Genomic DNA, 24168 nt, shown 5'->3' with positions numbered 1-24168 from the left:
AGTGGCACAGAGTCTGCCCGGCAAGTATGAGGTCGTGAGTTCGGTTCCCGGTGCCGGAGAAAAAAAATTAAAAAAAAAAAAAAAAAAAAGCCCAGAAGAGGAGGGCTCACTAATGGAGCAACAGCTGGGTGTGGTGGTGCACATCTGTAATCCCAACACTCCAGAGGCTGAAGCAGGAGGGTCACCATGAGTCTGAAGCCAGCCTGGCCTAGATAGTGAGTTCAAGGCCAGCCTGAATTACAGAGTAGGACTCAAAACACATGGAGCAACATCATCTAAGCAGGAGCCTGAAGGAGGTGAGGGAGGGGCCCCAAACCTATCTCAGGAAGAATAACACAGGCAGGGGAAGCAGCATGTGCAAAGGCCCTGTGACAAAACCTTGGTTGGTGGATTACAGGGACAGCGAGTGGCCAGTGGAGTAAGTGGGGGGGGGGGCTATTCAGGACCTGTGGGAGGTGGGAGCCATGGAATATAGTAAGCACAAGTTGAGTTGTTTTGTTTTTGTGTTTTTGAGACACGGTCTCACTATGCAGTTCAGGCTTTGAGCTCACTTTGTAGCTCAGGCTGGTCTCTAACTTGCAATGACCCTCCTGCCTCAGCCTCCTGAGTGCTGGAATTACAGGTGAGTGCCACCACACTCGGCTTCTTTTTGTTTTGAGACAAGGCCTCACTCTGTAATTCAGGCTGGCCTTAAACTCACTATATAGCCCAGACTGACCTTGAATTCGTGATGATCCTCCTGCCTCAGCCTCCCGAATGCTAGGATTACTTGCTTGGGCTTCTGGCCGGGTTTAAACAGGAGTAAATGACCTGACTCTGGTGTTCACACGCGCCCCCTGGTGGTCCCTGAAGGAGGAACAGACTAGAGCTGCAGCGAGGTAGCACTAAGAATGGAGCTGAGGTCTCTAATCCAGGAGGGTGGGTGGGTGACACTGGGGGCGGTGGCCACAGCAAAGGCCCTGGAGGAGGGAGCAGTGGTTGGCTCCTGGATGCAAATGTCAAGCTGGTGGGATTTCCTGGGGAGCTGATGAGGCAGATGCAAGAGAGGGTTCCAGAGTTGGACATGGTGGAACTCGCCTGTCATCTCAGCACCCAGGAGGCAGAGGCAGGAAGATCAACCTGAATTTGAGGCCAGCCTGGGCTACACAGTGAGTTCAAGGAGAGCCTGAACTACATAGCAAGACCCCGTCTCAACAAACAAACAAACCAAAATCAAGAGTCCAGAAAGACTTCAAGATTTTGGCTTCATCTCCTGGAAGGACGAAAATGACAGACACTGGGCTGGGCAGGCTGGGGAGGGACTGGGACTTGATTTTGGAGGGTGTTACCTTCAAAGTCACCGTGAGAAGCAGGGAGCAGCGCTCATACCCATAATCTCAGCTACCTGGAGGCTGAGGCAGGAAAGTTGCAAATTCAAGGCTAACCTGGGCAATTTAGCAAGATCCTGCCTCAAAATAAAAAAGGTTTGAGAAGGTAGCTCAGTGGTAGAGAGCCCCTGGGCTTGATCCCTGGTACTGGGGAAAAAGACTGTGAGATCTTTGCGTGAGGGTTCAGAGGAGACAGTTGGCTCTCTGGGCCAATTGTTAGGGTAGGAAAGGCATCCTGGGTAGACCTCTGAATTCAGGAGTCCTCTGCATATGGTAAAATGAAGGCCTGAAGCACAGGGGCTGCATTCCAGAGGCCCCAGGCTCGATCCCTCCCCCTGGGGGCAGGAGCTTGGGACTAGAGGAAGCTGTGATTTTAGGGCGGTGGATGGCTTGTTAATGTATAAAGGCAAGGTGTCCCGCTATATTTCAGAGAGCAAAATTTGGCAAGAAATGAGCAAGGCCTCCCCCCAAACCCTAGATGAGTCCCCAAATCTCAGTATAATGCCTAGCAAGAGATGTTGTGGTAAATACACACGCACAGTTTATTGAGCACCTACTATACACTAAATGCTTTAAAATCAGCATTTCATTTTCAGGGCAGCTCCTCGAAGTAGGCACTCCTATGTCTGCTGGAAGAGAAGAACTCAGGCAGAACACGCTCCTAGAGGCTGCTGGAGCAGTGGGGCTGGGAAGTGGATCTGGCATGAAGGACTGGCTGCTCAAAGCAGTGGGAAGAGCTGGGTGTGGTGGCACAGGCCTGTAATCCCAGGATTGGGGAGGCTGAGGCAGGAGGATCTCCATGAGTTCAAGGTCAGCCTAGCCTACACAGTGAATTCAAGGCCAGGGAGCGAGAACTACATAGCAAAACAAACAAACAAACAAACAAACAAACAAAAAAAACCCAAAAAAACAAATAAACAAAGCAGCTGGGCCTAGACCCACGTAGCCTGACTTCATGCAGGCACAGCTGGTTTATGTAACCTGGCCTGGGGTGGGTGGGATTGGGCCTCTGTCCTTGGGAGGCTTGGCTCCAAGTGCTCAAGGCAAGTTCTCCTCCTCCTCGCCAATAGGGCTGGGCAGCCAGGGCGGCGCCGGCACTCGAGGCCCGGGGAGGGGCAGGCCCGGGAAGGGGTCGGGGCCTGGCGGGGGCGTTGGTGGCTCCGGACAAGTTGGGGGCTCAGGTTCCAGCTCCCGCGTGGCGGGCTCCAGGAGCGGGTCCGCGCAGCCGCACTCAAGGGCCGCGCCGTCGGGAGCGCACGCGCACGCGCAGCTGGCCGCGATGGACGCCTCCGACACGCAGCTGTTCTTGCGGCGCAGCAGCGATAGGCGCCGTCCCAGCAAGGCAGTTCCCGCGCCTGTCGGCAGGAGGCGTTGCAGGAGGTCGCCGTGCGCCTCTCCCAGGGGACCCTCCACGCAGTCCAGTCGCTGAAACTGCATGTCCTCCTTGGCCAGCCTGTGCACGGGTAGGGGTCCGAGCTGTGGCATCGTCCCTCTGCTCCTCTATTTTTTGAGAAAGGATCTCACTATGAAGTTCTGTCTGGCATTGACTATGTAGCCTAGGAGGGGATTGTCCTACCTCAGCCTCCTGAGACACTCTGTGTCTGTCTGTCTGTCTGTTTGTCTCTCTCATTGCTGGAGCTGGAACCCAGAATTTTGAGCCTGCTAAACAAGTGCTCTCCCCCGGAGTTACATCGCAAGTCCTCGCCCTCTCCCCGATTGACAGAGCAGCCTCCCAGGCGCAAAGTTTTCTCTGGTTCCCCAAACCCGTTTGTGTCACTTATCTCCGGAGACCTCGGCCCCTACATCCTCTGGCTCTGCTCACACACTGACCTCAAAGAGTTAAGATGTGTTGTGTACCTGGACCAAGTCCCCAAGTGAATGTGATCATGAGGTACTGCAAAAACGTACTAATAAAAAATTTAAGAATAATCATTGCAGCTACCAACACAAAAAATCTTGCCAAGTGTAGTAGTGCATATAATCTTAGCACTAGGGAGGCTGAGGAAGGAGGATCACAAGTTGGAGCCTACCTTGAGCAATCGAGCAAGACCTTGTCTCAAAATGAAAAGGGCGGAAGGGCTGGAGCTGCAGTTCGGAGTGAAGGCCCTGGATTCAACCCCTTGTAACACACACATAACTACACACACACACACACACACACACACACACACACACACACACACATCCTGAATCAGCTTAGCCCGGCTAAGGATAAGTCCCGCCGCGGTCGCCCACCCCACCGGCTCACGCGATGTCGAAGGTGGAGCCCTGGAACGAAGGCTGCTGGCGCAGGAAGGCGGTGGCCGCTGTGTAGGGGGCTCGTGCCTCGGCCGCGTCCCAGTACAGGTCCTTCTCCAGCATGGCCAGGTCCTCATACATCTCGTCCACGGCTAGCATGGAGACCTGAGGGCGGGGACAGGCGCCGGGGCGGGGCAGGCGGCCCTCAGGGTGGGTGGCAGCGCCGTGCAGGTGCCGCAGAGAGCAGAGTGGCTCTGGGTGAGGCCCGGGCAGGTGTGGCGGGGCGGGGGCGGGGGTGGGCAAGGCCTCGTGGAGAGGTCGTGGGCCGTCACTCTGGAGAAGTTTACCTGGAAGTTCCGGTCAATGAGAAAGTTGGTCTCAAAGTCGTCGTCGTCCTCTCCAAAGGGATTGATGAGCTGCTCTGCGACCTGGGAAAGAACAGGGAGGCAGTGGGACCTTGGCCGTCCCCACCCCCATCCCTCCCCATCCCCCCGCCGTTCCTGCCGCACAGACCCCTACCTTGAGCCAGCCGACGTAGAAGAAGAACTGCAGCAAGGTGAAGACGGGGAAGTACAGGTCCAGGTTGTGGTCCTTGTACCCCTGAGCCGGGTCCAGGAACTGCCGGCCCACGAGGCAGGCCAGGAAGTAGCTGTACACCGCGATGGTCACCACCTGCAGGTGTGCGGAGTGTGGGGACGCCAGGTCGCGTTCCCCGGCTGCAGGGTCACTGAGAGACTGGGGCTGAGACCGGGCGACCCTGGGATGGAGTTTTAGCTGGCCCACGGGTCCCCTTGAGGACCTCTAACACCTGGTGTAAACTGAGGCACGCTAGGTTACCTGGGTGTAGACGAGGGGCACGCTGATCCAGTCGTAGTGAAAGAGCATTCCACACTTAGTCCGAAAGGAATTCAGCTCCTGGGGCAGATAGAAGCCACAGCTCAGGGGGTGAGCTGTGAGCTCCCCTAGACACCTGGGAGAAGAGGGGCTGGCACCTGGGGGGGGGTTGTTCTTCCAGGTGGTCCAGGGAGGACATCTGGCAGAATCTGCTCCAGTGAAATAAATGTGCACCTGGGGCTGCAGGGAAGGGGGTCTGGAATCCGCCTCATGGGAAGAGTGGCTAGCAGCAGTGGACAGCCCTTAAAATTCTTTTTTGTTGTTTGTTTTTTATGTTTTTATATTTTTGGAGGGGACTGGGAATTGAACTCAGGAACTCATGCTTGTCAGGAAGGTGCTCAACCACTGAGCTAAATCCCCAGCCCTGTTTGTACTGTAGACAGGGTCTTGCTATGCAGTTAAGGCTGGCTTTGAGCTTACTATGTAGCTCAGGCTGGTCTCCAACTCCGGGTTCGCCTCCTGCCTCAGCCTCCTCAGTGCTGGGATTACACCGTAGTGTGCCACCACGCCCAGCCCTGGGATTCTCTATGAAGGGCCTCCTGGCAGCCCACCTCGAGCAGTAGCTTGAGGGCGCTGTTGTCGCGGATGCGGCCTTCGCGCCGGGCCTGAGCTGCCAGATTGGAGAACCACACGCAGGGCACCCAGTACTTGTTATAAGAGGAGTTCAGATTCTCGAACTTCTTGCGCTCTTCGCGGGTCATGAATCCTGGGGGGGCGTGATCTGGGCTGTTAGCCCCACCCACCACCCTAGTCCCCGCCTCCGTCCACCTGCCCCACCACTCTAGCCCTCCGATCCCACCGCCCCGCTCACATCCTAGCCCCTTCCCAGCCAGGCTGGGACCTCACCGGCCTCGACCACGTGGTCTATGGTAGGGAAGCGCTTGAAGACCGCAGTGCTGACCGAACGCAGGATGAGCACCGCCGAGAGCCCGGCATACCGCATGAGCGTGCGCCGGTAGAGGCGGCCGCGATCGTCGCGCCCGTGCACTGTCCCGGCCACCACGCACATGAGCGCGTCGGGCAGAGGCATGCACAGGTACTGGTTCCACCAGCGGTGCACCACCAGCGTCACGTAGAAGCCTGGGGGCGGGAATTGGAGGCTCAGCGGGGACACCGGGGCCAGGAGCTCGTGGATCCAATTCGTGGAAGAGGAGCGCCATGGCCTTTGGGTCAGAGACACCTGAGGAAGCTGGTCAACCTGACCACGTGTGGCTGAGCTTGGGGCTCCCGCCCTGAGGTCAGAGGGGCTGGTCACTCTGTCTGCCTGTTACTTGGGATGGGAGATTTGGGTCTCAGTGTGAGGTGGAGACGCAGGCCCAAGGGAAGGCACGTGGGAAGTTTGTCTTCCTGGCCTCAGGAGCCACTGGGCTGGGGCTGTGGGATCGTGGAACACCGGAAGGGTACTGTTTGTGGTGTTCATCGTGGACATCCGGGCAGGTTTGTCACAGCAGTGATATGGAGCCCCAGAGCCAGGAGTCGGGTACAGGGTCTGCATCAGAGACAGGCTGGGGTCGTAGGAGTGTATAGGTCTCTGGGGACCTTCAGGGACGCCCCCCCTCCACTGCCGGGCTGGACCCAGAGTATGCAGTCACATCGGGTCCCTGGGGGGGGGTGCCTGGGGGACACCTAATCACTGCAGTCAGGCAATAGCTAAAGTTCTGGAGTGTGAGGCCACCCCAGGCATCATTCCTGGAGTTGTGGATCCAGAGTGGGGAACCTGGGGGTTGAATTGAAGGGGGAAGTCTCAGAGGGGCAAGGCAGGGATCCCCAAGACGCATGACGCAGTGTGTTTCTCGGGGACACACGCACGGGGCCTCCGGGGTGTGTTCGCACCTAGCACGAAGGAGACCGGGATGAGGCTGGCGTACTGGTCACAGTAAATGACAAGCTTCTCAAAATAGCGCTTCTGCTCTTCAGCCAGTACCAAACTGCGGGGTAGAGGGTGAGGGTCATAGGGAGCCCCCTTCCTTATCTCTCCCCGTCTCTAAGACAGGGTCTTCCTCTGCAGCCCAGCCTGGCCTCGCACCTGCGGGATCCTCCTACCTTAGCCTCCGGAGTGCTGGGATAACAGGCACGACGCCAGCCTCCTGCAGCTCTCTCGTCACGGCCCCTCGCGCCCCCTTGCTTAGCCCCCCGGCCGGGCTCGCCGGTCCCCGGCCCCCTCACCGGTAGGTGGCGCTCAGCGCCATGTAGAGCCCGAGGAAGCTCAGCAGCTCGCGCCACAGGAGCTTGTAGATGCTCCCGCGCCACAGCAGCAGCAGCTGCGAGAAGCCTCCAAAGCGGGCGTTGGCCACCCGGGCCGTGTAGGTAACAGTCATGGCCGTGTCCTGTCCGTGGGGCAGAGGAGAGGAGGCTGGAGTGGGCTGAGGAAAGGGTCTGGGCGGGAGCCAGGGATGGAGAGGCGCCAGGGGACGGAGCACCGCGGCCACCCGCTCTGCTGTCCCCTTACAGACCTGTCCATGCCCTGTCCCTGCCCAGGCTGTCTTCCCCCCCAGCCTCAGGCCACCTCCCCAGCCTCCCTCTTGCAGGCTGTCCCTGTCCCTGGGTTCATGGTGCCTGCCTCCTGCAGCTACGTTCCCAAGCCCATTCTGGGGTGCCCCACCTTGTAGATAGACCCTGGGATCCATGTGATCAGCACCTGTCCCATCTCAACAACCTGGATGCCACCCACAGCCTCCCCTGCTCCCCGAGTCCCCTGCAGCTCGGCTTCCAGGTTCTGAGTGTTCCTGCTGCCCCCGTTCTGTTCCCTCACCCCTTGCTTCTGGGCCCCTCTGTCCCCTCCCCCAGCCCTGGCCTGGCCCGTCTCCCCCCGCCCCCTGCACTCCCTCCGAGCTCTCATCACAGCCTCTAGGCTGCTGAACTGTGGCCCAGCTCCCCCGAGTCCACTGGCCACCTCTTGGCCACGTTGCCCCAGCCTGTCCACCTCTCCCTGGTGGCACTCTGCCCCCTCCCGTTTACCTCCAGGCCCCCTTGCCCTTGCCCTTTCCCCTTCCCTCGGTTCTCCAGCCTTCCAAGCCCTGCGATCCCCACCCCGAGGAGGAGTCCTGCAGGTCTTCAGAGATCCCATTGTCGCCCAGCCTGGATCCTTCTCACCTGTGCTGAGAGCGTGGGGTGCAGGACACAGGGGACAGAGACTGATGGGCTGCAGCCGGACCCCGGGCGGGAGGGGACAGGGGAATGGGCGTGGGCAGCGCCTCCCCCGCCTGTCCCCTGGCTGAGCTGCGGCCTCAGAACTTTGGCGAAGTCCCGCGGCAGGGGAGAAATCTGCCCTGTCCTCCTTGCTCCTCCCTGTCCCCCTCCCAGTCACTCTCTGGCTGGTTCGACGCCTCTGGAGGTAGAGCTGGGGGAGGGGCCAGGGATGTCTCCTTCCCGGACACCCACGGCGAGGCTGGTCCCGCCACAGCTCCAGGAATCACACACTATCACACAGACGCACACAGAAACACACTGTAGACCCAGACCCCCCCTTGGTGTCCCTGAGCACAGCCTCACACAACCCCAGGGACCCCCATAATGGTGCACTGTCCCAGGGTCACACAAGGAGCGCCCAAGTCCACCCCCACCCCCACCCCAAAAGCGAGGGGCTCTCAGGCTCACAGGTGCCCCAAGCAGCCGTGTAGGATGACAGCAGAGGGGATGGGGCTGCACACCCTCATGGTTGCGCTGCGCACCCCACACATACAAAGTCAACGGCCTGCCAAGCGCAGAGCTCAGCAGGCCCCAGGTGCCCCCTCCCCCACAGCCACACATGCAGTCACGCAGAGGGTGTCCATCTCCCCTGACAAAGATGCACCTGGGGTCACTGCCCAGTTCAGGGACCTCCCTCAACACAGTGGCACACAGCCCTGGGGTCAGGGTAGTTCTGAGACTCAGTGGCACAAACACACAGGCACACAAGGAGCCTTCCCTACTAGACCATCACCCTGTGTGAGCCAGATGTAGTGGTGTGTGCTTGTCATCCCCGCATTTGGGAGGCTGAGGCAGGAGGATTACAGCAAGTTTGAGGCCAGCCTGGACTACATAGTGAGTTCGTGCCTAGCCTAAACTACATAGCAAGACCCTGTCTCAAAAAAAACAAACCTAAACAAAACAAATAAAACACCAAATTTTAATAAAACCCTCCCAGGGCTCAGCGACACAGCACCTGCCTGGGAAGTGCAAGGTCCTGAGTTCAATTCCCAGTACCAAAAAAAGAAAACCCTCCCACACAGGCCCCAGGCATTCGGCATTGGCAAGAGCACACATAAATCCTTGTCCCCACATTTGGCATCGAGTTGGAGCCGGTGGTTGAGACACACCTCCAAAGGGGGCCTTCCAGCCCATTCCCCACTCCATGCCTCAGCCTCAGGACACCACCATGCAGAGGGATGGTGGCCCAGGCTTCCAGCCTGAGGATCAGAGAGCCCAGGGTGCCCCGGAACCTCTCACATGCACCATGTGCCGAGAGGTATGTGGACAGCTCCATATAGCACCACCTGAGGCCCTGCCCATTGGGACGCTGTGTTCCCAGGCTGGCAGATGTCTGCCCCACCCCTGGCAATCAGGAACCGGCTCAGGCTGCCACCCTCAGACCTGTGTCTCCACTGTCCAGCTGCCGGACAGCCTATAAACTGGCGTGAGGGGACATCTGGAGCTGCACCAACAGCTGCAGAACACGGGGACAGGACAGGCTTCGCCCGCTCCCTAGGTCATGTCCTTGCACACGCTGCACTCACCGCTCGACTGTCCTGATCCCCAGTGCACACGGGTCCCAAATAGTTTTCTTTGGTGATCCTGGGGATGGGACCCAGGGCCTCCACGCTGAGCTACCTCCCCATCCCTTTTTGTTTTTTGAATGTAATCTTTTGTTGTTGTTGTTGTTTTCTGGTACCAGGAATCGAACTCATGACCTTGTGCTTGCCAGGCAGGCGCTGTGCCGCTGAGCTAAATCCCCAACCCCCCTTTGTGTTTTTTATACTGACGCAGGGTCTTACTAACAGCTGGGCTCCAACTTGGCATCTTCTTGCCTCAGCCTCTCAGGGTACTGAGATGCCAGTGTGGGCTATCTTGGGCCTGGCTCCTAAACCTTTGTGACTGTGGGACCCCTGAGGGTGGGGACAGGTTCACACGCCTGCTCATTGCAACAGCAAATAATAACAGCTGCTCCTTGGCAGGTCCCTGCCTGGCACTGTTGTACCACCCTCACGTATTTCCTGTTAAGAGTCCCCACAGGCAGGTACATGAAGCCAGCACTTTTGTCATCCCCATTACCCAGGTAGGGACACTGAGGCTTGCATGGTACAGCTCAATTCATCAGCGGCACAGCTGGGCCCTAACCCCCGACAGTGTGGCCTGGAGCCCATCTTTGCAATAGCTGCACCCCCACTTCCACAGCCCCTCCATGCCCACACCTGCTCACACATGCCCCATGGAGCCCAGAGGGGGACACGTCTAGGCTCGAGCCCGGGTTCCTCACACACACCCTGGCGTGCCCAGCCCCTGGGCGTGTGCACCCAGAACATCTCCTGAGTCATGTGTGCCCTCAGCGCCCCCCCTCCGTGTCCTGAGCAGCTCTGGCCTGGAACTGGCAGCACTGAGGTCACGCCCTGTCCCGTCTCAGTGGGGGACAACAGTGACTGCCCAGGCCGTGTGCAGGGTGGAGGGACAGTGCGGGCAGGGTCAGAGGGGCCCACAGGGAGCCTCCCAGGCCGGCATGCAGACGCGGGGATTTTCTCTCGCTCGCTGAGTACTAAGGCCCCCAGTTTAAGGGGAAAGGGGCCAAGGTTCCAAGAGCAGAGGTGCACGGTCTAAGCACCAGCCCGTGAGACCCCTTTGGAGGAAGGATTGGCTTTTGGGGTCCCCCCTTCAGCCTCAGAGTTGCAGCCTTGGCCAGACCACACCATGGGGGTGGAGTGGGGATCGCTAATCCCCAGCCTGGCTGGCCCAGCCTCTGCCCAGGATGCCTGCTAATTCCCAGACCAAACAGCAGGCAGCACTGGGCCGCTGGCCAGCTTAATCTGCTCCCCATCAGCCTGGGGCTGCCAAGGGGACTCCTGGTTCCCACAACCTGAGCCTCCCAGGAATGGGGCAAACTCCCCACCCGTCTCTTCCAGGCTTCAGGGCACTAGCAGGGCCACCTCTGTCTGTGCAGAATTAAGGGCCAGCACCCCCTTATATAAGAAATCTCCTTCCAAAATTGCCACAACATGCAGTTCTGTTACTGAATTAGGCCTCTGTCTCAACGTCAACTCTCTAGATAAGGCTTTTGTGCAGTACACAACTTGTACAACTGTACATAAAGATGTGCACACCTCCTTCTGTATCAACAAACACAGCAGTTTAAGATTATTTTATTGAAGAGTGAGAGGCGGGGAGAGGAAGGGGGCAACTACAGCCCCCCTAACCCCACCAGGGGGAATAGACCCCCCTCCCCGCCTCCCACCCCCCACATGGCTCCCCCTGTACTGTGGAGGACTTGTGCAAACTCTGCCCCGGGGGGAGCGGGGAGGGGGAGGGTGGTGTGAAGTGGCAGCAGCTGGGGTTGGGCAGCAGTGCTACTGGGCACTGGGGGGCTTGTAGGGCTCCAGCAGGAGGGCAGAGAAGGTGTTGACCTTGTCTGCCCCCCGCACCTCATGGGGTAGCAGCGGGAGCTTCACGATGTGGAAGTCTTCGTACAGGTCCTCCATCTGCAGCCGGGGCAAAGGCAGAAAGCAGCCGTTAGGGGGCAGGAGGGCAAGGACAGGAGGTGGGTTCATGGGAGGCAGAAGGATCAAAAAAGTTCAAGCCCAGTCTGGGCAACTTAGTGACTTAAGGAGATCCTGTCTGCAGATAAAAAACAAAGAAGGCTGGGGTTGATGCGGCTCAGTGTGAAGGCCCTGGGTTCAATCCCCAGCACCGCAAGAAAAAATTACAAAAGATCAGAGGGCACCATGGAGGGCAGAGGCCCTACTGGGCTGGGCGCCAGGGTCCAGGCACACCTGGTCCAGGTATTTGGCCTGGATCTTGTGGCGGGCCTCACACATCTTGCAGGGCCTCTCGGGGTCAGGGAAGACGAGCTGGTTGACGATGATGTTGTGGGTGTCAATCTTGCACTTGGCCAGCTCCTGGATCAGCCGCTCTGTCTCGTAGAGGGACAGGAACTCGGCGATGCACACGCAGATGAAGGTTGTCTGTTCCTGCAGAAGGGCCACGACAGGATGGCTAGAGGCTGGTTTGTCCCTGTCCCTGGGCCCTCAGCCTCTCCCCGCCTGTGGGACCACGACTCACAGGGTCCTTGAATTGCTCGCTGACGGAGCGGATGACAGGCAGCGTCTCCTCCAGCTTGGACGCCAGCTGGTCGGCATTCATATCGCCCAAACCCAGCATGTTGCACATCTGTGGGAAGGACGGGGCAGGTTTGCTGTGCACCAGGGGCCCATGGAACCAGCTCCTGAGTCCAGGGTTCAAGAAACAACTGGGTGGGCCAGGGATATGGCTTGGGGGCACACTGCCTTCCTCGTAAGTGTGAGGTTGTGAGTTTGATTCCCCATACCACAAAAAAAAAAAAAAGAAATGAAACAACCAGGAATCACTCCTTCGACTTCCCACTGACTACGGGGTGGGCGCCGGGACAGGCCCCCAAGGCCCATCCAATCCCAGCTCTGCCATTTTGATGGACACCATGGCCATGGGGCTTGACCTCCAGGAGCCTCGATTTTCCCATCTGTTAACCTTCTCTTCTAGTGCTCCACGAGCTGGCACAGACAGTGTGCTCAGGGTACTGCCAGCATGCAGCAGGGACCAAGCGAATGTTACCCCTGAGGCTGGGGCACCACCTGCACCCACCGGGTAGGGCTGGGGCTGTGCAAGGTATCACAGTAATAACAGTTCATGTGCCCACTCTTTTTTTTTTCTTCCGGTACCAGGAATCGAACTCACAACCTTGCGCCTGCCAGGCAGGCGCTTTGCCACTAAGCTAAATCCCCAGCCCCTTCACGTGCCCACTCTTGCGGTTGAAGTTTGACGGCCAGGCCAGGAATCCCAGCACTCAAAGGCAGGAGGATCACTGTGAGCTCAAGACAAGCCTGAGCTACACAGTGAGTCAAGGCCATCCTGGACTACATAGCAAAACCCTGTCTCAAAACACAAAACAGCACCCCTCACCGCAAAACCCCAAATCCACTTGAGGGGTACAGAAGGTGAGGCTCAGAGAGGTGAAGCAGCTTGCTCGGGATGCAGAGGCCGCTCGCTGAGCCTGGGGAAGTGCGGCCAGGCCGTGTGGATGGGGCGGGGCAGGGCGGCCCCCTTCCCATGCCGGTGAAGAGCCCTCCCACCTGGGGTGAACACAGAGCCGACAGAGGAGGGGTTTGTGTGGGGGCGCATGACAGTGACGGCGGCGAGTCCAGGTCCAATCCCCAGCCCGGCCCCACGTACCTGTGAGATGAAAGGGCTGATCTGGTTCTTGATCTGCATGAGCCGGCCCAGACCCCGCTCCACGATGGTGGGGAAGTTGAGGAGCCTGAGCGTGTGGCCCGTGGGTGCCGTGTCGAACACCACCACCGAGAAGTTCATGCCCTTCACCAGCCTGGGGGGACAGCGGGTCAGGCCACAGGTCCCGCTCCTCACCCCCCACCCCGCAGCCCCGCCTGACCCTGTGGCAGGCCTGACCTCATGACCTCCGCGTAGCTCATGGCCTCGTCGATGCCGGGGAAGGCGCTCATGGCCTCCTGCATCATCTTCTTGCCCATACTCAGCATGTTGTCCTCCTCAAAGAACTCATCAGGCAGCTCAGCCACGCCCAGGCTGGGGTCGATCTCCTGGGGGCCAGGGGACAGGAGGAGCCCAGGCTGCTGGAGCCCCTTGAGTGTCTCTGACCACATGCCCCTCATTAGGTGTTGGCCCTCCCTTGGGGACTTGGGGTCTTGTGGAGTCACACGAACGGTCAAGCCTTCATAGATACGTGGAAAAGTACAGGCTAGGACTGGAACCCCGAACAAGCTCAGACAGCTGCAGCCATTTACACAGCCGTTCCCTGTCTGGACCTTGCTTCAAGATATTGGACCCCTGACTGCTTCCAGATCCTTCCTTTTGTTATTCGAGACAGGGTCTCACTATGTAATTCACGCTGGCTTTGAACTCACTATGTGGCCCAGGCTGGTCTTGAGCTTTGCGATCCTCCTGCCTCAGCCTCCCAAGTGTTGGGATGACACGGGTGCACCGCCATGCCTGGCCAGCCTCAATTATTCTAAACTTCTGAGGGTCACCATGTCCCCTCCCCTCTTCTACTGTCATTTTTCCTCTTGGCTGCCAGTCTTATCCAGCCCAGGATCCATAAACTGCTGCTGCTGTCTTTTTTTCTTTTTGGCATACTAAAGACTGAACTCAGAGCCGGGCATGGGGACACACGCCTGTAATCCCAGCACTCGGGAGGCTGAGGCAGAGGGATTGTTATGAGTTCGAGACCAGCCTGGACTACAAAGTGAGCTCAAGGCCAGCCTGAACTGCATATTGAGACCCTGTCTCAAAAAGACGGAAAAAAAAAAAAAAGAAGACTGAATTCAGGACCTTTGCACTGACCTGCATCCCCAGCCTTTTTAAAATTTTGAGGCAGGTCTCGTTAAGTCACTGAATTGCCCAAGTGGACTTGAATGTGATCCTGTCCTGTTCCCAGCTGTCCCGCAGTGCTGCGCCCCGGGGCCGGGACACACCTAACCAGGCATTCCACCTCTTCTTCATTCCTTATCTCAGATCTCCTGCAGGCACCCAAACAGCCAGACAATTCTCTGGCACCCCTTCCACGCCCAGAAGTGTTTATGTAGTGGCCTGTGGGATACTTTAGTGGTACAGCACTTGCCTAGCCTATGTGAGGCCTTAGGTGCAACTCTTCCCGCACCAAAAAAAAAAAGGAATTTTTTTGTTTTTTTCCGGTACCGGGAATCAAACTCACAGCATTGTGCTTGCCAGGCAGGCGCTGTGCCGCTGAGCTAAATCCCCGGCCCCTAAAAAGGAATTTTTTATGTGGCATCTTGTCACTCCTAGTCACTGCTAAGAAAGAGAAGCCACTGGCTGCCAACACCACATCTCCCTCTGCTCCTCTCTGACCCCTGACCCTGGGAGAGGCTACGTCCTAGATCTGTGTGAAGCATGCAGCTCTTCCTGCCCGAGGCTCACTCTCAGCTGGCATCCCTGTTGGCACCTGGCGTATTCCCACTGGCAAACAAACAAACTCTGCCACTGCCTTTCTCAAAATGGCCCTTCTTAGCAGGGCACAGTAGTGTGTGCCTGGAGTCCCAGCTGCTCAGGAGGCCAGAGCAGGAGGATCATGTGACCCCAGGAGTTCGAGGCCAGCCTGGGCAACACAGAGACCCTGTCCATCCCCTACTCCCCCTCAGAGCCTTCCTTGCTCCCCATGTCTCTTCCGTGATGACCCCATTTCTCAGTTCCCATTGCAACAGTCACTGTCTGCACCTCTGCACCACACCCACTGCAGTAGGTTTGCTCCCACTTCCATGGTGCTCCCTCCACAAACTGAGAGCTGATGACCTCTTCCTGTCTGAGACCCTGCATGCATCTTCCCAGGGCTCAGGACCCCACCTTCCCTGGCTTCCTTCCTCCAACCTCCCTGCTAGCTTCTTTCTGGCCCCCTTTCCTGTTTCCTCCTCCTGTTGCTGTACCTTAAATGCTCATATAACCCTGGGCTCGTCTCTAGGCCACTCTATTCTCTCACCTCCTTCAGCACACAGCCCTGAAGGCTACCTTAGCCACACCCACAGCCCCAGCTATGTAGCAGGATGAGGCTGGAGGATCAACTGAGCCCAGGACTTTGAGGCCGGCCTGGGCAACGTAGAGAGACCTTGTCTCCAAAAAAACAAAACAAAACAAAGTGAGAAACTACCTTTGGGACAATGACTTTCAAATCTCTGCTTAAGAGACAGGTGACAGCCGGGGTTGGTGAGGCACACCTGTCGTCCCAGCACTTGGGAAGCTGAGGCAGGAGGATCGCAGCAAGTTCAAGGCCACTCTGGCCTGCTATATAGTGAGCTCAAGGCCACTTTAAACTACATAGCCCTGTCTTGAAAAACAAACAGAAAAATCTGAAACAATCAATGTTAACTTCCTTTGAGCTCCAAGCTCATACTGCTAAGATACTGTCATTACCACACAGATGTCCAAGTGGGCCCACCAGAATCACTGTGAACAAGACAGAATTCCTGATTTATCCTCCCTACACTTGTTCCTCTCATCTTCCCCATCCTGGTTGCTGGGGGGGGGCAGAGTACAGAGACTTAATTCATTTCTTTCCCTGTTTCAACCAAGCAATCTCACTGTTTTACTTCCAAAATCCATCCCAAATCTAACTACTTGCCTTTCAATGTTCTGCTGGCTTATCTCACCTGATTATACCTCAGTCTCGTTAGTCGCCCTGCTCCCTCCCCTGATTTTCAATCCAATCTCCATGAGGCAGCAGTAAAAATTTTTCTAAATATGAATTTAGTCATGACAATCTCCTGTTTAAAATGAACAGCTTCCCACTGAATTTTGAATGAAAGTCAAACTGCTCACTGAGGCTTGCATTGTCCTATACTGTGTACCCCTGGTTGGTCTTCCAATGTCCCCTCGCTTACTAAGCTCTAGCTACTCTTGCCTCCTTCCTGCCCTTCAAACATTTCTCACTTGTTCCTCTGTGGGTATGTTGGGGAACGGCAGAAACTGGAGAGATACTGGACCCAGAATGGGCAGGACATGGTGACTGCTGGTGGGAATGCTTATGAGAGGCCAAAAGCAGCCTCTCCCAGAAGGGAAGAGCTCAGCCCTGCTTCACTTACCATAGCGAAGAGGTTGTCGTAGCCTTTGACCTTGGTCGGCACCTTGGAGAACTTTTGGTCAAACGCATCTGAGATGTTGTGGGCTGGGTCTGTGGAAATGATCAGAACACTCTCACGTCCCTTGGAGAGCTGGACTGCCAGGCTGCAGCTGCACAAAGGAGAGGCGGGAAGGTGGGGAGTGAGGGGCTGGGCTCTTCAAGAGGAAATGTGGGATGCAGGATTCCAGAACCTGAGACCTGTGTCTTTTTCTTTTTTTGAGACAGGGTCTTGCCATATAGTCCAGGCTGGCCTTGAACTCACTATGTAGCCCAGGCTGGCCTTGCACTAGCTGAGATCTTCCTGCCTCAGCCTTTCAAGTGCCAGAATTATAGGCATGCACCACCATGCCCAGGTGTGGATCGGTAATTTTAAGAGGGCAATATGGTTCACTGTGGAATCAAGATTAAGGCTTGTAGGGAACCTTCTCAGATCTCACCTACTGGGCCCTCCATCTGACCTAGACTGCTAAGTAAGATTCAGTTGACTGATTTAGTCGGGGCTGGCGCTTGCTCTTCCTTTGCTGGGCACCGAATGGTATGGTCTAGCTGCCCAGCTGGCACAGTCTACCTCCGCCCCCTTCCTCAATTCTAAGCCAAGCGTTCCCTTGCGCTCCTCGCTAACTGCAGGATGGTTCAGTTCTATTGTTTAGTAGAACTGCTCCCGGGACCCTTCCCAGCTGACTGAGACAATCTGCTCTTTTCCCACACTTTCCACTCCTAACCGTTCACCAGACTAGGAGTCCTTCTTGCTCCTCCGAGCTCACTTGGCACAGTCCAGCCGCCTGGGACAGCTAAGTGCTCCTCCGCCTCCCCACGTGCTGGGGTCACTGGGGTTTTGCACTCGAGCCCCAACAGAGACAGTCCAACTCAGAGAGTGCCAGGCCTGAATTCCGAGGCATCGTTAGTAAGCTGCAGGTAATTTTCGAAGAGTAGAACCCGGAAGACCCCGGCTCGGCGTGGAAAAGCCGGTTTCTGGTCTTCCCTTCGCTCAGTGGTACATCCCACCGCTTTCTCGCCTCCCTTCAAGGTAGCCTCCTCACCTGCAGGTGGTCTTTCCCACGCCACCCTTGCCCCCGACAAAAATCCACTTGAGGCTGCGCTGCTCAATGATGTTGCTAAGTGTGGGCTCCAGCGGCTCCACGTCAGGTGCATCCTCGAACTCGTCTGCCTCAACCCCCCACCCGGCCACCCCCGCCGCCATCTTGAAGCCGGCTCACGTGATCAAGTGGAGCGCACCACGCAAACGCCTATAGGGGAACTTTGTCTACAACATCCCCGTCGAGGCAAGCAGTATGAACTGTTTCCTCATGACCTAACTTTTATGCGAAAGTAAAAGCTTTATATTGACGGTTTTATGTTTCTAGGGCTCATCTTGTCTACTTCTTGTCTATTATTATCCAAGTGCTACCCCCATGTAATGCACGTATTAGTACAGTCCAGACTACTCCCCTTCACTGATTGGATCCTAAGTCTAGCAGAGCTCTTTTCATTGGATGGATCTTTTCTTACTTCCACCAGTCACGCTTACGCTCTGGTAGCCGCCAACCTCTCCTTAGCAACCAGCCAAACACCGCTTCCAAGTCCTTTCAGCAAAGTTCGAGCTGAGGTCCGCCCTGGCTCCATTGTATAGGCTCAATTTTGTGTCTATCTTTTTTCTCGTTCTCCAAGTGGGATCGCAACATCGCCTTAGGTCCGTCCCCTCTGTTATTCTTTTTTTTTTTTTTTTTTGGTTTTTTTCCGGTACCGGGAACCGAACTCACGACCTTGCACATGCCAGGCAGGCGCTTTGCCGCTGAGCTAAATCCCCAGCCCCCGTCCCCTCTGTTATTCTGTTGGCCGTGAGTCATCTGGCTCCTGCAGCAAACCAATCACGGACAAATTGATAGGTAGCTGGAGGCAGGTCCCCGGCTGAAGGTGGAGAAGGAGCGAACGACTGCAGTCGTGAGCTTGGTGGTCAGACTCTTGCCCAGTACACCCTAAGCACACATGCTGAGCAGGAACTGCACATGGAATCGCTCTTGCAGGAGGGGCTCTAACTGCCAGTTATCTTGCACTTAGGTCCATAATCGAAGGGAGACCCCAACTTCAGCTAATTCATTTTTGAACCCCCGCTCAGGCGTAGGAATACAAACTGGGTCCCAGGGCTTTGGCGGGGCCCCAGTCCAGAAGAGTTTTTAACGTTGGTGGGGACTCTAGCCTGGAAACATCCCGGCTTCACTTGAGAGCTCCAGTCCATAAAAATAACCTTATTCTCAGATGGCGACCCCAGCCCCATGGAACCAGCTGTGTTCTATTCCCAGATTTGAGATTCATTCCAGAGACAGATGCCAAACCGAGAGATACCCCATTTCTAGTCAGGGGTCGCAGGTTGGATATGCCCTCTGGAACTAGTTGGGGACCCAAGTTCCCCATATGTCAGTTCAGCACATGGCCTCAAAAGGGGTCTTTCACTCAGAAAGATTAACCCTGGTGGCAGACTAGGATTCCAGCCCTAAAAGCTAATGCACCCCCAGCTTCAAGCAAGAAGCGCACTGTAAACAGCCAGCTTCAGCCCTCGTCCTATAGACGTCTCCCATTTCTCCAGCAGCCCGCGTCAGTTTAAGGCCAACCCGGGTCGCAGGAGGAAATAATAAAAACCCGTAGGGCGGGGCGCTCTGTAACCCCGCCCCTCCCTGCCCCCTGCGCGGTCGCCTCAGCCCTGACGGCTCTTCCCGGCATGCATTGTTCCGGACGCTGCTAGTCGGGCGCCAAACGCGGGGCTGGAGCGCACTTCCCGGAGTCCTTTGCGCGGCACCTGGCGACAAAATGGCTGCCCGAGGGAGACGGGCGGAGCCTCCGGGCCGGGAGGCGCCAGGCCCTGCGGGCGGCGGCGGTAGTCGATGGGCTGAGTCGGGGCCTGGGACGTCACCCGAGAGCGGGGACGAGGATGTGTCGGGCGCAGGTTCGAGCCCGGTGTCAGGCGGCGTGAACTTGTTCGCCAACGACGGCAGCTTCCTGGAGCTGTTCAAGCGGAAGATGGAGGAGGAGCAGCGGCAGCGGCAGGAGGAGCCGCCCCCGGGCTCGCAGCGACCCGACCAGCCGGCCGCCGCCGCCCCGGGCCCCGGGGGCCCGAAGAGGAAGGGCGGCCCGGGCCCCACACTCAGCTTCGTAAGGAGCCGCGGGGGTGGGGGCGGGCGCCGGGGCCGGGCCTGGGCCTGGCGGGGGAACCGAGGCCCGGGAAGGGGTCGGGATTCGGGCGTCCTCCGCTCAGACGAGGGCGGCCAAGTTACACGCGGAGGGTGTGGAGCCTGGATTCTCGGCCAGAAGGGGCTTGGAGCGGGGACTGGGACTCCCAGATCCTGCCCGCGGGAACCAAGAGCTGGGTGATCACGTTGGAAGCTGCACTCTAGGGCTAGGGAAGTCTGGGTTCCAGGATTCCCGTGAGAGCGGCACCCGGACTTTGGATCCCGGGACTACCCCGCTGCTGTGGGCAGGAGGGAAAAATTCACCTCCTGAGTCTCTTCTGACTAGATTCAAACCGCTCATTGATTGATCTTAGGAAGATCGCTCGACTCTCTGCAACTCATGTAATCCATGTCCGTTCATTGAGCACTTCACCTTGTGCTAGGTGTGCTGGGTTGAACTTGACAGATAAGATCTCTGGAGCCTCAGGGCAGGCCTGTCTTCATTTTTGTAGTTGCAGAAAGGGACATCATCGCATCTCCTGATGTAGTGTTGTAGTGCTTAGCACAGGACCATCTTACAGGAAGGGCTAAACCAGTGGTTCTCAAAAAACAACAACAAAACCTGTGGTTCTCAACTGGGGACTCTTTCCCCGACCCATTCCACGGTACATTTGGCAACTTCTGGAGACATTTTTGGTGGTTAAAACTGGGGGAACTGGGCGCTGTGATGCACATATGTAATCCCAGCATTTGGGAGGCTGAGGCAGGAGGGTCTCTGCAAGCTCAAGGCCAGCCTGGGCTACATAGTTCAAGGACAGCTTGAACCACATAGTGAGACCCTGTCTCAAAAAAAAGTAAAAAATAAAAACAAGACAACACACACACACACACACACACACCAAACCCTGGGGAAAAGTAGTAGTGACATTTATGGGTACAAGCCAGGGAAGCTCTCAACATCTTACATAGGGCAGCACCCCCGCATCCAGCTTCTCTGCCAGGTAGAGAAGCTCTAGGGTAAATAAATGGGGCATAAGCTGGGCACAGTTTTGCATGCCTGTAATCCCAGCACTCTGGGAGACTTAAGGCAGGGGGAACACAAGTTCAAGTCCTGCCTCAGCAATAAGGTGAGCTGTGTCTCAAAAAATAAAAGGGTATAGGGGATGCAGCTCAGTGCAGAGACCATATAATAAAAATAAGTGGGACATAGATTGTTAGCTGTGAGCTTGTTCTGTGTGTGGTTGAAATCAAGGCTCTAATTTGGAGAGAAAACTGTTGATTTGAGACTAACAGACTGGGGGTTACCTCTTGGATCCAGCTGCCTGGTTTTGGGCAAGTAGATTACCTCTCAAATCCTGGGTTTCTTCATCCATTCAATGTGGGTATAAGGGCTGGGGGTGTAACTCGGTGATAGATTGCCTGGTTAGCATCTGAGGCTCTGGGTCCATCCCCTGCACCCACAGACAAAGGAAAGAGACAGGTGTGGTGGCACACACCTATAATCCCAGCACTTGGGAGGCTGAGGCAGAAGGTTGGATGCATGTTGAAGGCCAGCCTGGCAAGGGCAGGGCAGTCAAGAGCAGTCTGAACTATGTAGTGAGACCCTGTCTGGAAAAAAAAAAAAAAAAGGAAAGAAAGAAAAAGAAAAAAATGTGTGAGAATAATACTTAACACCCAGCTGAGGGGTATAGACCAGAGGATGTCCCTGGAGCCCATCATAGCCCCTAGAGCACAGGGAGCCCCAGTCTAGAGGTGATGCTGGGATCCTGGTGTGAATCTCCAGAGTGAGACATCTCTTTGAGGAACAGCAAAACCGTCAGGTTCTGAGTTGGTGTGACAGCTGAGAGTGGGGTCTGAGTACCCTCCCAGATGGGAGCAGTGATAGTTGTCATTGTCTTTTCATGTGTGCATTAAGGGGCCATTGTGCCTGAGTACCCCCAGAAAGGCCAGGCTAGGTTTGCTGGAGGGCCATCGTTGTTGCTTGTTGGTTAAGGATGCCACTAATGGCTTAGATCCTTTTGACCCCGAGTCCAGCTCTGTTGTTTGTTACCAGCATGACCTGCCCTCAAAGACTGTGTCCTCATCTATGAGATGGGGCTGTTTATAACTTTAGTCTTAGCGTAGTGGTGAGGGTGGAAGGAGGTGACAGATTCATAGCACTTGGCACTGGTCTTTGCATATAGCAAGTGTTCAAAAAAGCTGTTGCTGCTGCTGTGGTCCCTGTGAAGGGAAGGTGAGGCCTTGGCCTAGAGATTGACGACAGAGCTCGAGGCTGGTGCTCCTCTGGCTCCCTGGGAGGGCAGCCGGGGCCCAGGGCTGCCTGGGCATGGCGGGCCCAGGGCAGGCGCTGAGTCGCGTGTGCTCCTCTCTGATTGCTGCGCAGGTCGGCTGGCTGGTGGAGCTGGGCACGGCGTCGGGACAGGCCACCAGGCCAGGCTAGGAAGGTGTGGTGGGCCTCAGCGCCACCAAGGCCGGGCCCGGCTCCTGTAACCCTTGCAGTCTTCTGTCCCTTCACCCAGGTGGGCAAACGCAGAGGCGGGAACAAACTAGCCCTCAAGACGGGAATAGTAGCCAAGAAGCAGAAGACGGAGGATGAGGTGAGCAGGCTGGGTGGGGTCTGCCCTTGTCGCCTTCCCCTTTCCTGGGCAGTGCCATTCCTGCTGGGATGGGCGTTCCAGGTTCCCCTGGCGTTCTCAGCAGTGTCTCGGGTAACTTGACTGTGTTTCTTTGGTCCAAACCCAGGGTCTTCAAGCTGTGGGTCAGCTGTCTCAGGACAGTCGTGACCCAGGTTCCTCACCTCCTTGGCATCCTTCCCCTCTCCACCCCGTCTCCCACAGGTATTAACAAGTAAAGGTGACGCATGGGCCAAGTACATGGCAGAAGTGAAAAAGTACAAAGCCCACCAGTGCGGTGATGATGATAAAACTCGGCCCCTGGTGAAATGAGCCCCCTCCCTGCGTGCCCAGGGCTGGGACTCTGCGATGTACATAACTATTTAATGCGGCGGCGGTGGCAGCGGCGGCCTTCCCCCCCGAGGACTGATTCACAGAAGGAAACCGAGGTGCTTCCCGCGGCCGCGGATGATTCTCCAGGACTCTTTTTTTACCTTGAGCACTTGCCTCCTGAGACTTACTAGAACAGTGGTTTACTGTCCCCTCTCTTCCACCTTCTCACTCTCTCTGGCTCTTTCTATCTTCCTTTTCTTGCCTTCCTCTCCCCGCCCTTAGCCATCACTTCTGGGAAGTAAAAAACCTGATTTAGTGCGGGAGCTGTGTGCTTTGTCTTTGTGCCTTTTTTTTTTTTGTCTTTTTGAGATGGGATCTCACTGTGCAGTTCAGGCTGGCCTTGAGCTCACTTTGTAGCTCAGGCTTGCCTCGAACTCAGTGATCCTACTGCCTCAGCCTCCCGAATGCTGGGATTACAGGCGTGCACCACCACGCCTGGCTGTCTTTGTGCCTTCAAACCTGAAGTCCTCCCTCTTGTCAGCACCACTGCCCACCATTGCCTGGGTTCAGCCCAGCATGGGGCTATGTAGGTGGGAGGAAGGACAAGGAGTCTCCCTGTCAGCCTGGACTCACCTAAGCCGTCCCCTTTCCTCTGGACTGTACCCACTCTGTAGCACCTTCAGTCCTGTGTCTCTTTGCAGTCCCATGGTGACTGCCCCTGGGGGTGAAGGTCAGTGGTAAAGATCAGTGGTATTTCACCTGCTTGACGTGGGCAGGCCCTGGATTCCATCCCCAGCAACATACACGCCTGTAGACACGTGCCTGTGCGCACATGCATATACATGTCCCTACCTTACATTTTGGCTGGGGCGAACCTGTTGTTTTTCTCATTCAGCACTTATTGAGCACCTATTATATGCTAGGGCTTTTCCTGACCCTGAGGGCCATAGCAGTGAGCAGAGAAGCCACATTTCCTCTTTGAGGACCACAGGGAGCACAATAGGGCACAACAGGGGAGCCGTTTTTGGTGGTGACATAATGGGCAGGAGAGAGGTGCTGTGGGGGAGGGGATTGGTGGTTTTAGTCACTCTCAGAGTCCCAGGGGAGGTGAAGGTGCAGACTAGCAGAGGGCTCAGTGTAGAGATAAGGCAGAAGGGGCTGGGGATATAGCTCAGCGGCATAAGCGCCTGCCTGGCAAGTGCAAGGTCCTGAGTTCGATTCCCAGTACCAAAAAAAACCCTGAAAAAATAGAGATAAGGCAGAGAGTGCCTGGGCCTGAAGGGACGTAGGGGAGGAGAGGCACTGGTTCTGGGAGAGGATGGGTGCCCAGGCCTCTCATTCTATCAGGTGCAGCCTACAGCAGGTGTTCACCCATGTAACATATTCACCACCTGCTTGCATGGAGGTGAAGCTGCTGCCAGCATGCAAAAATCCCTGCCCTAGAGCTGGGCATGGTGGTGCATACCTATAATCCCAGCGCTTGGGAGGCTGAGGCAGGAGGGTTGAACTTTTGAGACTAGCCTGGGCTACAGAGTGAGCTCAAGTTCAACCTGAGGTGCATAGTGAGTCCCTGTCTCAAAAAGAAAAACAAAAATCCCTGCCCTTGTAGTTGGGGAGCAGCAAGAAATACACGAAACATGTCAGTTAAACATTGGGCCAGGGAAGGTCCCAGGGGAAAGTGGGAGCCTGGGCAAGGTTAGGTAGGTCAGGGATGACCTCCCTGTGAAAGTGACATGAGT

The 24168-nt window shown here is 56.5% G+C and overlaps 3 protein-coding genes across 3 annotated transcripts; 1 reads left to right on the top strand and 2 right to left on the bottom strand.

The window, feature by feature from the left end:
* Positions 1–2216: 2216 nt before the first annotated feature.
* On the bottom strand, positions 2217–7792 carry Best2 (bestrophin 2). The gene is made up of 10 exons (XM_005381024.2): positions 7593–7792; positions 6666–6826; positions 6333–6427; positions 5346–5579; positions 5051–5205; positions 4443–4520; positions 4125–4277; positions 3953–4033; positions 3616–3770; positions 2217–2820 (listed from the first exon to the last, which is right to left on the bottom strand). Exons 2-10 carry the CDS (start codon positions 6815–6817, stop codon positions 2406–2408), a joined length of 1518 nt encoding a protein of 505 aa, XP_005381081.1. The 5' UTR covers positions 6818–6826; positions 7593–7792; the 3' UTR covers positions 2217–2405.
* A 3006-nt stretch (positions 7793–10798) lies between these two features.
* Positions 10799–17551, bottom strand: Asna1 (arsA arsenite transporter, ATP-binding, homolog 1 (bacterial)). The gene is made up of 7 exons (XM_005381023.2): positions 17361–17551; positions 16283–16430; positions 13125–13273; positions 12891–13041; positions 11745–11852; positions 11456–11653; positions 10799–11164 (listed from the first exon to the last, which is right to left on the bottom strand). The coding sequence occupies exons 1-7, from the start codon at positions 17519–17521 to the stop codon at positions 11033–11035; spliced, it is 1047 nt and encodes a 348-aa protein (XP_005381080.1). The 5' UTR covers positions 17522–17551; the 3' UTR covers positions 10799–11032.
* A 1497-nt stretch (positions 17552–19048) lies between these two features.
* On the top strand, positions 19049–22752 carry LOC102020242 (chromosome unknown open reading frame, human C19orf43). Its single transcript, XM_005381022.2, has 3 exons — positions 19049–19467; positions 22004–22081; positions 22322–22752. Exons 1-3 carry the CDS (start codon positions 19126–19128, stop codon positions 22427–22429), a joined length of 528 nt encoding a protein of 175 aa, XP_005381079.1. The 5' UTR covers positions 19049–19125; the 3' UTR covers positions 22430–22752.
* Positions 22753–24168: the final 1416 nt, after the last annotated feature.

The sequence above is a fragment of the Chinchilla lanigera genome, unplaced genomic scaffold (assembly GCF_000276665.1).
Source record: "Chinchilla lanigera isolate Chin_1 unplaced genomic scaffold, ChiLan1.0 scaffold00014, whole genome shotgun sequence".
Lineage (NCBI taxonomy): Eukaryota > Metazoa > Chordata > Mammalia > Rodentia > Chinchillidae > Chinchilla > Chinchilla lanigera.
Note: the sequence above shows the minus strand (reverse complement) of the source record. Positions and strands in the feature narration are given on the sequence as shown.

Excerpts from the sequence above, each read along its gene's own strand:
- Best2 (XM_005381024.2), bottom strand. The coding sequence starts at position 6,817 with ATGACTGTTACCTACACGGCCCGGGTGGCCAACGCCCGCTTTGGAGGC. Across the intron at positions 4,278-4,442 it reads TGCCCCTCGTCTACACCCAG|GTGGTGACCATCGCGGTGTA; the intron begins GTAACCTAGCGT and ends GCACACCTGCAG. Across the intron at positions 4,034-4,124 it reads TCTACGTCGGCTGGCTCAAG|GTCGCAGAGCAGCTCATCAA; the intron begins GTAGGGGTCTGT and ends GTTCTTTCCCAG.
- Asna1 (XM_005381023.2), bottom strand. The coding sequence starts at position 17,521 with ATGGCGGCGGGGGTGGCCGGGTGGGGGGTTGAGGCAGACGAGTTCGAG. Across the intron at positions 16,431-17,360 it reads GTGGGAAAGACCACCTGCAG|CTGCAGCCTGGCAGTCCAGC; the intron begins GTGAGGAGGCTA and ends TCCTTTGTGCAG. Across the intron at positions 13,042-13,124 it reads AGCTACGCGGAGGTCATGAG|GCTGGTGAAGGGCATGAACT; the intron begins GTCAGGCCTGCC and ends CTGTCCCCCCAG.
- LOC102020242 (XM_005381022.2), top strand. The coding sequence starts at position 19,126 with ATGGCTGCCCGAGGGAGACGGGCGGAGCCTCCGGGCCGGGAGGCGCCA. Across the intron at positions 19,468-22,003 it reads CGGGCCCCACACTCAGCTTC|GTGGGCAAACGCAGAGGCGG; the intron begins GTAAGGAGCCGC and ends CCCTTCACCCAG. Across the intron at positions 22,082-22,321 it reads AGCAGAAGACGGAGGATGAG|GTATTAACAAGTAAAGGTGA; the intron begins GTGAGCAGGCTG and ends CGTCTCCCACAG.